Genomic DNA, 13,679 nt, shown 5'->3' on the forward strand with positions numbered 1-13,679 from the left:
GGGGTTGGAATGATCTGAGAATGCCCTATTGATGATGTTAGGAAAGGGCGGGTGGCTAGCCCACATTGACTCAAACCTAAAAGGCCTTGGTAGGTTATTGTTTGGAGACCCTACTAAATTAATTTGAAGGGGCAATGGTTCAAGTGTCGAAGAAGAAGAATAATTTTTTAAAATTTAAAAATAATTTAAAACTTCTAATTTACTGCTAATGACAAGCTTTTAATCCATATACAAATATTATAATATATTTAAAATTATAAATTTTAAAAAAATTATAGTCGCATAATATTTTTAAAACTATAAATTTCAAAAAAAAAAACTTTTTAAATTCTAGTGTATTTAAATTACGACACGTAATTTGAAACGAGAAGAATAACTTTAACTTTGAACATAAAGAACTCCACCTTCTAGTCCCTTCAAGAACTTCTACTCTTTAAATTATCAGAATCCAAAACCAGAAATTCATATAAATACAAGAATCCGACAAGCTAAATACAGAAAACTCAGAGAAAAAGAAACAAAGAAAGAGAAACAAAAAGAAGAAGAAGAAAAAAAATGGCAAAAGCACGTTCAATAGGAATAGGTATGGATTATTCAGCAACAAGCAAAATAGCACTGAAATGGGCAATTGATAATTTAATAGAAGAAGGTGATAAAATCATAATTATTCATGTTGTTTCTTCTAAACTTGAGCCTACTAATAAGCAACTCTTTGAAGACACTGGATCTCGTAAGTTTTTTATTTTATTTTTTTATTTAAAGAAGTTTTAATTTGTTTATTTTTGTAATTAAAATATATTTGTTGCTAATTATTTTATATATTTTGCAGCTTTAATACCTTTGGATGAATTTAGAGAAATTAATGTGTCCAAGTATTATGGACTTAACCCTGATAGAGAGGTTCTTGATATGCTTGACACTGTTTCCAAGCTTAAAAGAGTAAGTTTAATTCTTCCTCTTTCTTCTTCTCCTCTTCTTCTTTCTCGCAATAACTTAACCAACGACACGTGTCCTTAGATTAGTAGAGAAATTAAGTGAAATTAAGTTCTATGAAGAGGATTCAACTGCACAAATACGATAAATATTTTTTATTTATATTTAACTTTTTAAATCCCTTTAAGTGTAATGGTAAAGGAGGTTTAAAATTGCTTTAGATCATAATTAATAATCTGTTTGGCCAAGTTTTAAAAATTAGCTCACTTCGAGAAGTGTTTTCTTTCAAAAGTATTTTTAGCGAGAAGCAGTTTATGTTTGACTATTTAATTTGAAAAGTATTTATGAGCAGCAATTAGTGTTTGGTCAAACTTTTAAAAAGTAATCCTAAATGTATTTTTCTCAAAAGTGCTTTTTAAAGTAGTGCTTTTGGAGAAAAGTTAATTTTTTTTACTTCTCCAAAATTGCTTCTGCTTCTACTCAAATCACTTTTTTTTCCTTTTAAAAGTTTGGTCAAACACTTCAACTTTGAAAAAAAAAATTATTTTTGTGGAAGAGCTTGTGTTAGAATTTCTGATTTTGCCATAGTTAAAATATTTTTCTTATTTTGAAGAGCTTGTGTTAAGAAAATTAAGGATTGTTTAATTATTAGTTTGTGAATTTTAATTTGTTGGTAAATTAAAAACTACAGGTAATAGTTGTGGCAAAGGTTTATTGGGGAGATGCAAGGGAGAAGCTGTGTGATGCTGCAGAACATCTGAAGCTTGATTCACTTGTACTTGGAAGCAGAGGTTTAGGAGTTCTTAAAAGGTAAATTATCTCCACCCCACCCCCCACCCCCCCACCCCCCACTCACACACCCACACACACAAAATATAGCATCCTAAAAAATAAAGAAATAACCTGGTACACTAAGCTCCCGCTATACGCGTAATGACGGAAGCAGGATTTTTACTAAGGCGGTTCAAAAAACAAAAAAAAGTTAAAAGATTAAATGAAATTGTAGCTCGTGATAATTGAACCAATGACCTCACAAGGGTTTTGAACCCCCTTGACCACTAAATTATGCTTTTAGATTATGTCAAGGGGATTCAAAACAAAATCTATAGAGATAAAAAAAATAGATTTTGTCATATATATACAATGTAATTTTTCGGCGAAGGAGGTTCGAGTAAATCCCCTTCCGTCCCCCTAAATCCGCCCATGTATATGCGGGTTCAGAGAAGGATTTACCACGAGGGTCTATTGTACGCAGTCTTATCCTGCATTTTTTTTTACGGCTTGAACGCGTGATTTTTTGATTACATGGCAGCAATTTTACACGCTAAGGCTCCCCTCCTAAAAAAAATTGATTTCATTATTGATGTATAAAAAAAAGAGTGGTAAGTATCTTGCGTTTGCATAGATTCGGGAAAGGACCATTTTCAAAGAGTATATTATAGACGGTCTATCCTAAAACGTTAATAGTTGATTTTACGACTCGAACCCGAAAATAATACCGATCTAAAATAATTTAGAATTAATTGTTGTAGTGATCTTTTATCAGAATAAATAAGGCGTCGGTTTAATTATCAAATATGGGGTTAATTTGCAACTGCTTATATATTTGCAGGATGTTACTTGGAAGTGTGAGCAACCACGTGGTACAAAATGCAACGTGTCCTGTCACAGTTGTGAAGGCCAGCCCTCCAAAGTAAAAACAAATCTTTTTAAGTTTGTTTTTGTTGAAAAAAAAAAACGAAAAAAAAAATTGCTTATTTTTTGGATAAATTTTCTTATGTCCATTTTGTACTTTTACTTCTTTTTTTGTTTTGTTTTCTGTATATATATTTTGGATATACTTATCAGGTTCATTGGTATGAGTTGGCTTTTGTTTGAGAGTGTTGTATGAGAGACAATTGTGGGGTTGTATTATATTTTGAATTTATCATCTTATACGATTTTTGTTGGTTTCTTGTTTGTCGTTATGGACATTTGTCTTTGTCAAATGCTGAATGTTTCACTTGTGAGCTGGGGAAAAATGTGAAGTTCCCTGTGATAAGTGAATACTATGAAAACATGAAGGGTCGATATTAACAAAAAGCAAAACCTTGCATCAAGTTTGGCCGAGAATTAATCTTTTTATTACATATCCGAACCAATTTATTCGTATCTCAATTAATTTCATATAATGGTGTAGTCAGGAATTTTATCAAGGAAGTTCAAACTTTAAGAAAATTAAAAAAAAAATCAATGAATAGGTGCACCAAAATTTTAAATTAAATTACGCTATATTTAGCTAAATAATAAAAATACTTTGTAATACTTTGTAATAGAATTATAATTTTATAAATCAAAACTGACATTAAAAAGGGATAAAAATAAAAATAATAATAGTAAGCATAAAACCAAAAGAAAGAGAGAGTCGAGAGGATTGTGGAGTAGTATATAGGGAGCTTTTATTAAAGAAATTTTTGAAAGCTTGACTTTGAAATTATAAAATTTATTCAGAAACAATTTTAAATTTAAAAACAACTTCTAAGATTAGTTGTTTGTTTTTACACATACGATGATCTCCATTTAGTTTTGGCAAACAAAAGGAGCAAACATTTACGTGAAGATTTAAACATATCTCACTCATCAATATTAAGGGTATTCAAAAGGTAATATATAATCATATAAATTAAATTGATCTATATTCACAGTATAGTTTTTTAGCGAAGGCTATTCACTTGACTACTCTTGGCGTAGTGTTGTTACGCTATTGATTTCATGAGGTACCTGTGTACTGAATAACTTTTTTCACCAAAGATTGAATAAGTATTTTTTAGTATTTCTTTTATCTTCATTGCAACTTGAAATTGGTATCCTATGATTTTTAACGCATTATATTGATCACTAGATCACACCCTGCACAAAACTAATATCTTCATTTAAACATCAATGTTGCAGATTTAGGTACTTTTGTTCTTTCAGGCACATAGGCAGATCAAAGAGGCAAAGAGAGAGAAAATGAAGATTTCGTTTTTTCCACTTTCATCAAGTACTTCTTAAACATGATTTATCTAATTTATGTGGAACAAATTGGTTAAACTTTGTGATAAATCCTGTAAATATTTGTCATTTTAATTTTGAGATTACCACATTCAGATTTGACATGTTAGCGAGATCAACATTTATTCTACTCATCCAAGATTTTAACAGAAATTGCCCGCCAAATTTAATATATACTTTTTCTAGCCGGTTGTAATGACCCAATTGGTCGTTTTGCTTTTTAGAACCCCGTTCTCTTAAATAAAAAATTTCACGCTTGCTTTAACTAATTTACGACCTGCGGGGATGGTTGGTTCGAGATTTGAAAAAGTTTGGGTTGAAATATGCTCATTTGATTCCTTAAGATTTTCTTAAAAGACTAAATTTAACTTTGGTCAATATTTTTAGCAAACGGACTCGGATTCGTATTTTGAAGGCCCCGGAGGGTCCGTGGGAAAATATGGGACCTGGACGTATGCTCGGTATCGAATTCCGAGGTCCCTAGCCCGAGTAATGAATTTTTATCAGAAATTGTTAAACTGAAATCCTAAGGATTTAATGAAAAGGAATAATGCTTGATCATGTTGGTATCGGGCCCGTATGTTGGTTTCGGAGCTCGATACAGGTCCAATATAATATTTTAGTCTTGTCTGTGAAATTTGGTGAGAAACGGGACTGAGTTGACGTGATTCGGACGTCCGGTTGTAAAGATAGGAATTTGGATGTTCTTACGGATTTCATGCGTTTGGTGTTGAATCCGTGGTTTTAGGTGTTATTTCGGCAATTTGATTGCTCGAGCAAGTTTGTACAATATTGTTGGACTTGTGTGAGTGTTCGGAGTGGAGCCCCGAGGGCTCGGGTGAGTTTCGGGCATGGGTTGGGAGTAGAAAAGCACACCAGTTTTCTGGTGTTTTTGCTGCTGCTGCAGATCTCGCAATTGCGAGATATTGATCGCAATTGTGAACTCGCAATTGCGAGGATAACATCGCATTTGCGATGAAGCCGGCTGGGGCCAGTGGTCACATTTGTGACTTTTGCTTCGCATTTGCGAACCCAGCAGGGTCCGCATTTGCGACCCCTCTATCGCAATTGCGAACAAGGTAGAGGGAGGCCCAGTTCGCATTTGCGAACCTGGTGTCGCAAATGCGACGTTAGAGGCCTGGGCACAGCTTTTAAAAACGGGACTTATGCCATTTATTTCATTTCACTTCTACACTTGGGCGATTTGGGAGCTTTCAAAGAGAGGATTTCTACCTAGCATTGTGAGGTAAGTTATTTCTACTTAATGTGAGTTTAATACTTGGGTTTTGGGTAGATTAACACACTAAAATTAGTGAAAATCATGAGATTTGAGTGAAAACCTAGGGTTTTGATAAAAGTTAGATTTAACCACGAAATTTGTTATGAAATGAATTAGAAATTATATATTATTGATCCTTGGATTACAAAGAACAATTTTCTTCGAAAAATTTCGGAATTCGGGCACGTGGGCCCGGGGTCGGATTTTAGGAAACTTGTGTTAAGGGTTGAGAAATTGCTTAAATAACTAGAATACGATCTTGTGAGCTTATATTGACTAGTTCCTACCTCATTTAACTAATTTTGGATCGTTCGGCTCCGAATTGAGGGTATGGGCTCGTTCGTGGTATTGGAAGTACACTTTTGAGCGAGGTAAGTCTCCATTCTAACCTTGTAAGAGGGAATTGTCCTCATAGGTGTAATAATTGAATAAATTGCTACTATATGCGGGGGCTACGTATGCACTAGGTGAAGAGAGTCCGTGCGTAGCTACTATTATGCTAAGTTCGGGTAGTTCAGGACCCAAAAGCATGCTCTATGTGACATTCTTGTAACTTTATGTTTAATTCGGATTTGTATAAATCATGTTGATTAGGGTAAATGAGACTAGTAAGAGGAACATTACCTTTTTTGGCCTTTTAAAGAGAAATTGATTATTTTTGTGAGTAACTGCTTCCTAGACATACACTATTGTCTGCTTGTTGTTGTGTTTATTTATATTTGACCGCGTCGCATGTTTGATTCGCGAGCGGTGTAATAAATGCATCTATGGTTCGTGTCGTTCGACCCTCGACAGTGCACAATTTACTTTTATGTTGGATCGGGTCGTACGACCTTCGGCACTACTTACGCATCCTTCATTTAGTATTTTTCTGTGGACTGAACTTCGTATATGCCTTGAAACGTAAATGGTTAACCATGATATTATCTGGAAAGAGGAACTGTTATTTCTTGCCATGAAATGCTAAATAAACTGTACTATCCATGTTTAGTATAAATTCTTTCTCATATTATTTGACCATAGTAAGTATAAGTCAACCTCTCATCTGCACTTTTTCGAGATTAGACGGGATACTTACTTGGTACATATTGTTTATGTACTCATACTACACTTTTATACTTAATTGTACAGGATTGAGGCAGGTACCTCTGGCTATCAGTCTGGGGTGAGCTGCTTCCCTTCCTGTGCCGTTCAGCAGGTTGATGAAGTCTCTCTTATTTATTTTTGTTGTCTATTATATTTCAGACAATAGGATAGATTGATTCTTTTATATATTCTACTAGTTGCCCACAAATTGTAATACCGGGTCTTGGCACACACATTAGTAGACTATTCTTTTGTATATTCTTTTGGTACTTTACTGGTTATTACTCGTTCTAATCTTAAGGAATTATTGATATTGTTTGGTAAAAGTAAAATAAGAACGCATTTGGTATTTTCCACGGTGGCTTGCCCAGCAATGGTGTAGGGCGCCATCATGACGATACATGAATTTTATATCTGTAGCAACAATTTTCGCAAATTTATCATATGCAGTGCAGGAGTAACTGTGTTAGTTTTCTAGAATTACGTCAACTTACTATCCATAAGTTTTTCATATATACTTAGTAAATTGTTATATTGCAAGAAAGGAAACCACTCAAGAGTCGAGGAACAAACAAAGGTGGTTTTGGAATTTGATGATATAAATAGGACTTCCTTTTTCTTTCCCGGATGGTGTGCGGGCCAGCTCGCGCAAAACACTCGAGTATTCCACCGGATACAAGTACTAGACATGTTTATCTAAGAAAGACTGAGCCAAATTGCTGAAGCTTGTACTAACTCCACCAGCAGCTGCATAACTTTTGATGGCATCAATTACTTCTGGCTTTAAGATCTCTTCCTTGTTTGATGCATTGCAAAGATAATACAGAGCTCCTACAGCATAATTTACCTGCCAGTTTGAAGTTCATTTGTTAAAACCATTGGTGAAATGCATGCACATACACCCATATACATGTGTTACTGTTGCTCTTTATGTGCATATGCATACAATAACCATTTTTTATTGTTTAGGTAGATACACCGTGTAACAATTCGCATACTGTAATTGCTCAGAAGAGGATGTTGATGAGAGACTGACATAGACTTTGAGAAGTAAAACTGACCACCTAAGTATGAGGCTGTTCAGGATCTGAAAAAGAGGATTCACTTTCTGAAATTCCGAGTGACAAGTTCCTACTTCAGAAAGCCAGAATGATTGAAGTCTCCTTTAGGTTTAGCCGAAGAGATCGAAACGAAACCATATGCCTCTAACTCAGTTCATTCCCTATATGGTAAAGGTAGGTATCCCTGTATCCCTTTTTTGGTTCAACCAAGGTAGGCTCGTGTGGGGTTCACTCGTGAAAGGACGTGGTAAAGTAAAAACAATCTTTGCGACAGGAACAAAAATACTACTACTAAATTTAAGAGTTTTTTCAATAAAGGCAAACATCATTTTATTCTTGAAGACGCCCAAAGTAGCAGAAATTCATACGACACCAACTGTTAAAATGATTACATTCAATGGTGCCAGGTAAATTCTTATCAGAGTAATCGACAAGATTGACAGATCAATGGTACTGGATAGTTCAAATTACAATTATTAGTTTGGAGTGCTTCTCACTATGTTTATGTGCAAATTTTAACGAGTGAACAGCAAGCCCTCAATAACCAAGAAAACCACAAACTGTTTTTATGTCCTTACCGTGTTCCTAACAGGACTTGATAAACACTGGATGACGAGAGGAATACCATCATTTTGAGTAACAAGAGCAGCATTTGCTGGATCTGCAAGTCGCAAATGCATGAGTTAATTTTCTGGAGCAGATTACAGTAAGTCTACTGCGATTATGAGCATACCACCAAAAAAAAAGTTCCAAATCATGGAATCAACATAAATTCCAAAAACATTAGTCTTACCAGCACAAGCATTGCAGATTCCTCCAATCCCAAACTCCACAAGCCTCTCACTAGGCTCAGTTAAACAGTCGAGAAAAAGTTCTATAACATTAAGCTGTTTAATATTACAAGACATGTTAAGGCAAGCAGAATCGGAAAAGATGATTGAATAACAAGCTTAAACTAGTCAACAGAAGATTCTTAACCTGGCGCAAAAAGGTATAGTTGTAAGGATCATATGCAAAGTTTGCCAAATTAGCAGCAATCTTCTCTTTTGTCTCTGTAGTAACAAGAATGTATCAAACCATATAGAGCTGAAACAAGAAGTGAAAACAAAAGCACATTATAGTTACTTGCTTCTATATTGGCTTAATCTTGGCAAACATGAAATTAACTTCCCATTTAATAGCAACCAAGATATCAGACTAACAAGCTCTATCAGTTGGCATTATTGATCGTGCTCGGAGTGTTAGCCTGATGCTAATGAGAGGACAGACATCTAAGTAATTAGGCAGTTATCCCTTCGATTTTTTTTCTTTTTCTTTTTTCAGAGACAGATTTAGTCGTGTTGTCACAGCTAACAGCTATCTTCTGGTCAGTGTAAACAGTTGCTCTTTCACTCAACATCTCGCATGAAAAACTCAACTCCACAATAAGTCACCCCGGAATCACAAATACGAACACAGCTTTCTTATGACTTGAAAGTATTAATGCTTGTTTATCATGTTTTTATTTTTATATTAACATTATTGTAATCTAGAAAACACCTACGAACTCCCTGATCAAAGAATTGCAATTGACTCAACAAAAAGGTCAATATGATATTCTGATAAAACATTTTGTCTCATTACAGCAATCTAACGTTGGAGACACAGAATGAAGCAGTTGAATAAAACTCTAAGCATACCTTCAGAAGATGCATTCTGAAATTGAGTTACCAATTCCTGAATCAAGAATGAAAGAATTGATTAGTGAAATATGCGAGCGAACAAGTTTTCTGCTTATACAGAAATTTCATGTACAAGTTATGTTTTCTTAATATCAGCATATGAAGTTCTGCAGTTGAGCAGTTCCAGTTTTCTTTCTTACCTAATGTCGTCAGGCGATCAAATATATCGAGTAAGGAGGACTTACCTGAAGGTATTCCACCCTCGGAGTTCCATATTTTCCAGTGCGTTCTTCTTGCCTTTGGGTATTCGTGAACATGTGACTGCAACTATGGAAGAGGAAGAAATCAGACTGCAGCAACAATGCAAGCAGGATGCGCACTAAATATAAGCTTCTAACTTACAGTTGTATTTTCCCAGTAATAAAGCAATTAATATTAGTAAAAGCAACTTAGATCTAGCGGAAACGGAGAACAGAAAAAGCAACTAGTATCCCTTAGATTATGATCATTCCCCCTTTCTTCCCCCGCCCTTGCCATAACCTTAAACTCCACTGCTGTCACACCCCTTTTTTACAAACTCACTAACCTTCTTAAAATAAATAAAAAGATTTGTAAAGCTCAAAAGGGTTTTTAATTAAAAAGTGACAAAGAATTGTGTTCAAAAGTAAATAACTCAGAGTCGCCACCTGACATTGGTTTCGGTGTGTCAGGTCACCATTTTTAAAAATGATTTTCCTTTTAAAACACTTTGGACTCCAAACTAAGTCTGCACCAGAGATTCGGGTAAGGGGGTTCATTTGACTCGGGATAAGGTATTAGGCATCTCCAAGTTCCGTAACTAGTACGGTTGTGTGCTCGATTTTAGTTGTCTTTTAAAATATTCAAATTGAGGTAAAAAACACACAAAAAGAAAATAAACAATCAAAAGAGGCTCAAGATCGTTCCCGCCTAATAAAAGAAGATCGCAAAAAGAATAATAAAATAAGAACAAAAGTAATACGAGTTCGCTATCGGCCTCCAATTACAGAATACTACGGGGCACTCCCCAGAATAAAATATATACAAATTCTTCGGGGCATTCCCCGGATAAATTCAACTAAGGGAACGAGCTCTCGCCTCAAAACTAACAAAATCCTAAGGTTTGCCTACCCTAGTGTTAGGGCCTAATCATGCTACTAGCGATATAAACAAGCAATAAACTAAAGCAATAAAATATTTTAGGTCCAAATTCTCGTTCTCTTTAAGCCCAGCCATCTACAACCCAATTACACTAATTAGAAACCATCAATGAATTATCTTTCTCATAATCAACTTAATTAATAAAGTAGTATGCTAATGAACGAACAATGATCTCAAAAGCTAATCAGGAAAGGGCATGAAAGCAACATGAATTCGGAGAATCTCAAACCACACGGATCAAAGATTCCATTTCGTCAGAAACTCAAAATACAGGATTGAAGGGAAAGATTAGAGTAAGAAACGGACCTCAAAGAGTATGAATTTTCAACTACAGCAGCAGCAATTGGTGTTCTTATCTTCCATTTATTTTGCTTCGACCCAAATAAATATATTGTATCTTTCTCTAACCCCTATATCCCTTAACTAGCAGCCATAGTTTGTCTTAATTTCAACTTCCCCCAATCCGTTCTGTTCGTGTATGACTTCCTCCCCTCTATCACTCTCGTTCCCTCTCCTTTTCTTCTATTCACGTCCCTCTGTTTCTGTTGAGTGTGCGTTTTCTTTTTTTTAGCGATAAAGATGGAGGATTAAGGGGGCGGTCGGTTATCTTCTTGGGGTCGGCCACTGGTTCTCCCTGGGGTTCATGGAAGATGTGGCTTTTATTTGGTTTTGGGGGAATTAATATTGGCCATAGGATTAAATTTAAATAGAGGGTCAGGATTAAATGGTTATGGGTTGGGTTAGTGGGTCAATTGGGCCAAGAAGATTGGGCTTGTTGAATTGGGTTATAAATTTAGCTTTTAATTCTATAATTCTTGTAATTTTGGCTAAAAATATTAATTTTTTTCCTAAAATAATACCATAAAATTGTAAAATTAATCCTAATTAACTAAAAAAAACTATATTATGACATGAAACTATTTTTTGATATTTTCAAGGATTATACTAAATATAAGAATGGGTTAAAAATAATATTTTTCTAAGAATACCTAATACCTTGATTAAATAGAGAAAAATGAAACTATTTTTGTATTTTTTAATTTTGTGATAAAAATAAAGTAAAAGAGTCAAAACTAGTTAAAATAACGATATTAGACCTAAACTAAATATTTAAACGCTAAAAAGGGTAAAATCTCGGGGAGGATCAAAAATTACATGTCTACAGCTGCTGCACCCTTGTGCCATCCATCCAGCTCAATAACCCTTCCTCCTCCTCCATATCCCGCCCTTGCTAAGTGGTTGTCACCTTCTCGTCGGCAATCACCGTCGCCAAGAATGGCATAGTTGCAAAGCTTCGTCGTGCCATACACCCTTTCAGTAGCTATCCACACAAGCATATGATGTTTAAAAAAACTATTTTGGAAGCCATTAATTACTCTATCCATTAGACAACAACAACAACAACAACAACAACAACAACAACAACAACAACAACAACAACAAAAAACCCAGTATAATCGCACAAATAGGGGTCTGAGGAGGATAGTATGTGCACAGCCTTACTCCTACCTTATGCCGGTAGATAGGTTGTTTCCTGTAGTCCCCGCATTCCTTTAGAATTTCATACAATAATTATGATTACTGTAAACTAGTCCATGAACAAACTCCCTATGAATCATTAATAATCAATCAAGTATCCCTCAATCTCATATTAACCAAATAATCCATCTTAAGCAGAAACTTAAGGTTGTCTAAATCTCACACTTTTCATGCTGAACATAATTACTTTGACCCCAACTAGTTGATACAACATTTTTCATTTCTTTCTATTGTGTTCTATATTTCGTTCTTAATCGGTTACGACAAGTGTATAAAGCTTTTCATTATAACAAGACATCTAATGATAACTAAAAGCCAAAAAAAGAAGTAACAAAGTTGATTATTTTGCAGCAAATTCAAAATCAACCAAATGGTTTAATAATTAAAATTCCTGAAAGATCTGAAACACATTGAAATCAAATGCTAAAAGAGGACTTTCAATTAGAAAAATGAAAATCTAAAAAAAATAGTAGCACTTATTTTAACTTAAGGTCCTGAAGGGGATTTTCAACCAATCAAATGAAACATTAGAAACAACTAAATTATGAAAAAAGAGCAAAAAATAGAGCTGTAAACAGATAAAACTTATACTTTTGAGCAAAATGAGGGAGAGCTCCGACAAGAGGAGATGATGAAATTTCTTCAATTTTCCGGCAAAGATGACGGGGGAGCACTTGGGGTTCGGAGCGTTGGGTTAGAGTACAATAGATAGGTAGAAATGACATCAGGTAGCCACTTTTTAAATGATTCTATTTAAAACCTAGCCACATTTTATAATGTATTTAAAGTTTAGCTACATTGTTGAACTGCCAAGTTCAAAACTCAAAACTTCATGACATTGGCCTTTCCGCCTTAACTTCTTCACTCTATACCTAACTTCATGACACTAGCCTTAAGTTCATTATATTATTGTTGAAGAGGTTCAAATCTTTTTTTACTATACTTTTAGCAAGCATTTGGCCATAGATTCCAAATTTATTTTGAAAAATCTGATTTGGGTGAATTTTGGTTTGAAAATGAATATGTGTTTGGACATACATTTTCAAAACATATTTTCCAACTTTATTTTGAAAAAACATGTATATAATTCCCAAATTTTAGGATTTTGGCCCAAAATCAACAATTGGGGTGATTTAGGGATTTGGGATTTGGGATTTTACCAAAATGTGGACAAAATTTATGGCCAAATATGAGTTTTGAAAATAAATCCCAAATTTATTTTGGCAAAACTCATGGTCAAACGACGCCTTATCGTTGTTGTTTGTAATAAAATGTTAGTACGTTTTCATTTACCTAATGTGCTTTGTTTCCTTTGGATAAGCTTACAAGCTATTTTACTAATTAATGTAAGCACGTAATTTTTGTCTAATATAAAATTACTCCTAGAAAACTTCAAAAGTGGATTTTAATTATTTTTAGGAATTTTGCTTTATTTTACATGATTTATTTTGTGCGTATTTATATTTGATGCATTTTCTAATAGAATTTTAAATCCTAAGAAAAATACAAACAAATATTTTTTAATCTTTACATTTTTTCAAATTTTAATTGCATAATTAATTGCATTCGTAAAAACACTACAAAATACCCAAAATATGCATACATTAGTCACTTTACCTGCATTGTTTAATTAATTAAATTGCCAATTGTAGACTAAAATAGGTAAGTAGGTTTAATTTTGCAAATTAGGTTTTAGAATTAAAAAGTTAATAAGTGATCAATTTTGAAATTCAATATAATGAAAAAAGAGAAAACACGGTTGTTGGTTTCACATTTGAATTGGGCTCCTCTTTTCAAGCTCAAATACCCGCTCAGCTTCGCCCTTATACCGCAGACCACTTCCATTACCCGGTATATCCCTTTGTTAAAACCAAACGGCGCCGTTTTTGTCACATCAAGTTTTGGTTG

The 13,679-nt window shown here is 34.2% G+C and overlaps 2 protein-coding genes across 3 annotated transcripts; one reads left to right on the forward strand and one right to left on the reverse strand.

Moving 5' to 3' along the window:
• Positions 1-422: 422 nt before the first annotated feature.
• On the forward strand, positions 423-2,900 carry LOC107819087 (universal stress protein PHOS32-like). Its single transcript, XM_016645167.2, has 4 exons — positions 423-730; positions 830-939; positions 1,625-1,743; positions 2,546-2,900. The coding sequence occupies exons 1-4, from the start codon at positions 556-558 to the stop codon at positions 2,628-2,630; spliced, it is 489 nt and encodes a 162-aa protein (XP_016500653.2). The 5' UTR covers positions 423-555; the 3' UTR covers positions 2,631-2,900.
• Positions 2,901-6,776: 3,876 nt separating this feature from the next.
• On the reverse strand, positions 6,777-10,866 carry LOC107819088 (uncharacterized). Of its 2 annotated transcripts, none has more exons than XM_016645169.2 (7): positions 10,539-10,866; positions 9,299-9,374; positions 9,072-9,108; positions 8,371-8,444; positions 8,186-8,279; positions 7,971-8,053; positions 6,777-7,178 (listed from the first exon to the last, which is right to left on the reverse strand). In XM_016645169.2, exons 2-7 carry the CDS (start codon positions 9,368-9,370, stop codon positions 7,014-7,016), a joined length of 525 nt encoding a protein of 174 aa, XP_016500655.1. In that variant the 5' UTR covers positions 9,371-9,374; positions 10,539-10,866; the 3' UTR covers positions 6,777-7,013. The 2 variants fall into 2 exon arrangements, with proteins under 2 accessions (XP_016500655.1, XP_016500654.1); XM_016645168.2 differs by having other exon boundaries at positions 9,299-9,380; positions 10,539-10,859.
• Positions 10,867-13,679: the final 2,813 nt, after the last annotated feature.

This window comes from Nicotiana tabacum, chromosome 16 (assembly GCF_000715075.1).
Source record: "Nicotiana tabacum cultivar K326 chromosome 16, ASM71507v2, whole genome shotgun sequence".
NCBI classification, from domain to species: domain Eukaryota; kingdom Viridiplantae; phylum Streptophyta; class Magnoliopsida; order Solanales; family Solanaceae; genus Nicotiana; species Nicotiana tabacum.

Excerpts from the sequence above, each read along its gene's own strand:
- LOC107819088 (XM_016645169.2), bottom strand. The coding sequence starts at position 9,370 with ATGTTCACGAATACCCAAAGGCAAGAAGAACGCACTGGAAAATATGGA. Across the intron at positions 8,445-9,071 it reads TCAGAATGCATCTTCTGAAG|AGACAAAAGAGAAGATTGCT; the intron begins GTATGCTTAGAG and ends TTGTTACTACAG. Across the intron at positions 7,179-7,970 it reads CAAGTCCTGTTAGGAACACG|GTAAATTATGCTGTAGGAGC; the intron begins GTAAGGACATAA and ends TCAAACTGGCAG.
- LOC107819087 (XM_016645167.2), top strand. The coding sequence starts at position 556 with ATGGCAAAAGCACGTTCAATAGGAATAGGTATGGATTATTCAGCAACA. Across the intron at positions 731-829 it reads CTTTGAAGACACTGGATCTC|CTTTAATACCTTTGGATGAA; the intron begins GTAAGTTTTTTA and ends TATATTTTGCAG. Across the intron at positions 940-1,624 it reads CTGTTTCCAAGCTTAAAAGA|GTAATAGTTGTGGCAAAGGT; the intron begins GTAAGTTTAATT and ends TAAAAACTACAG.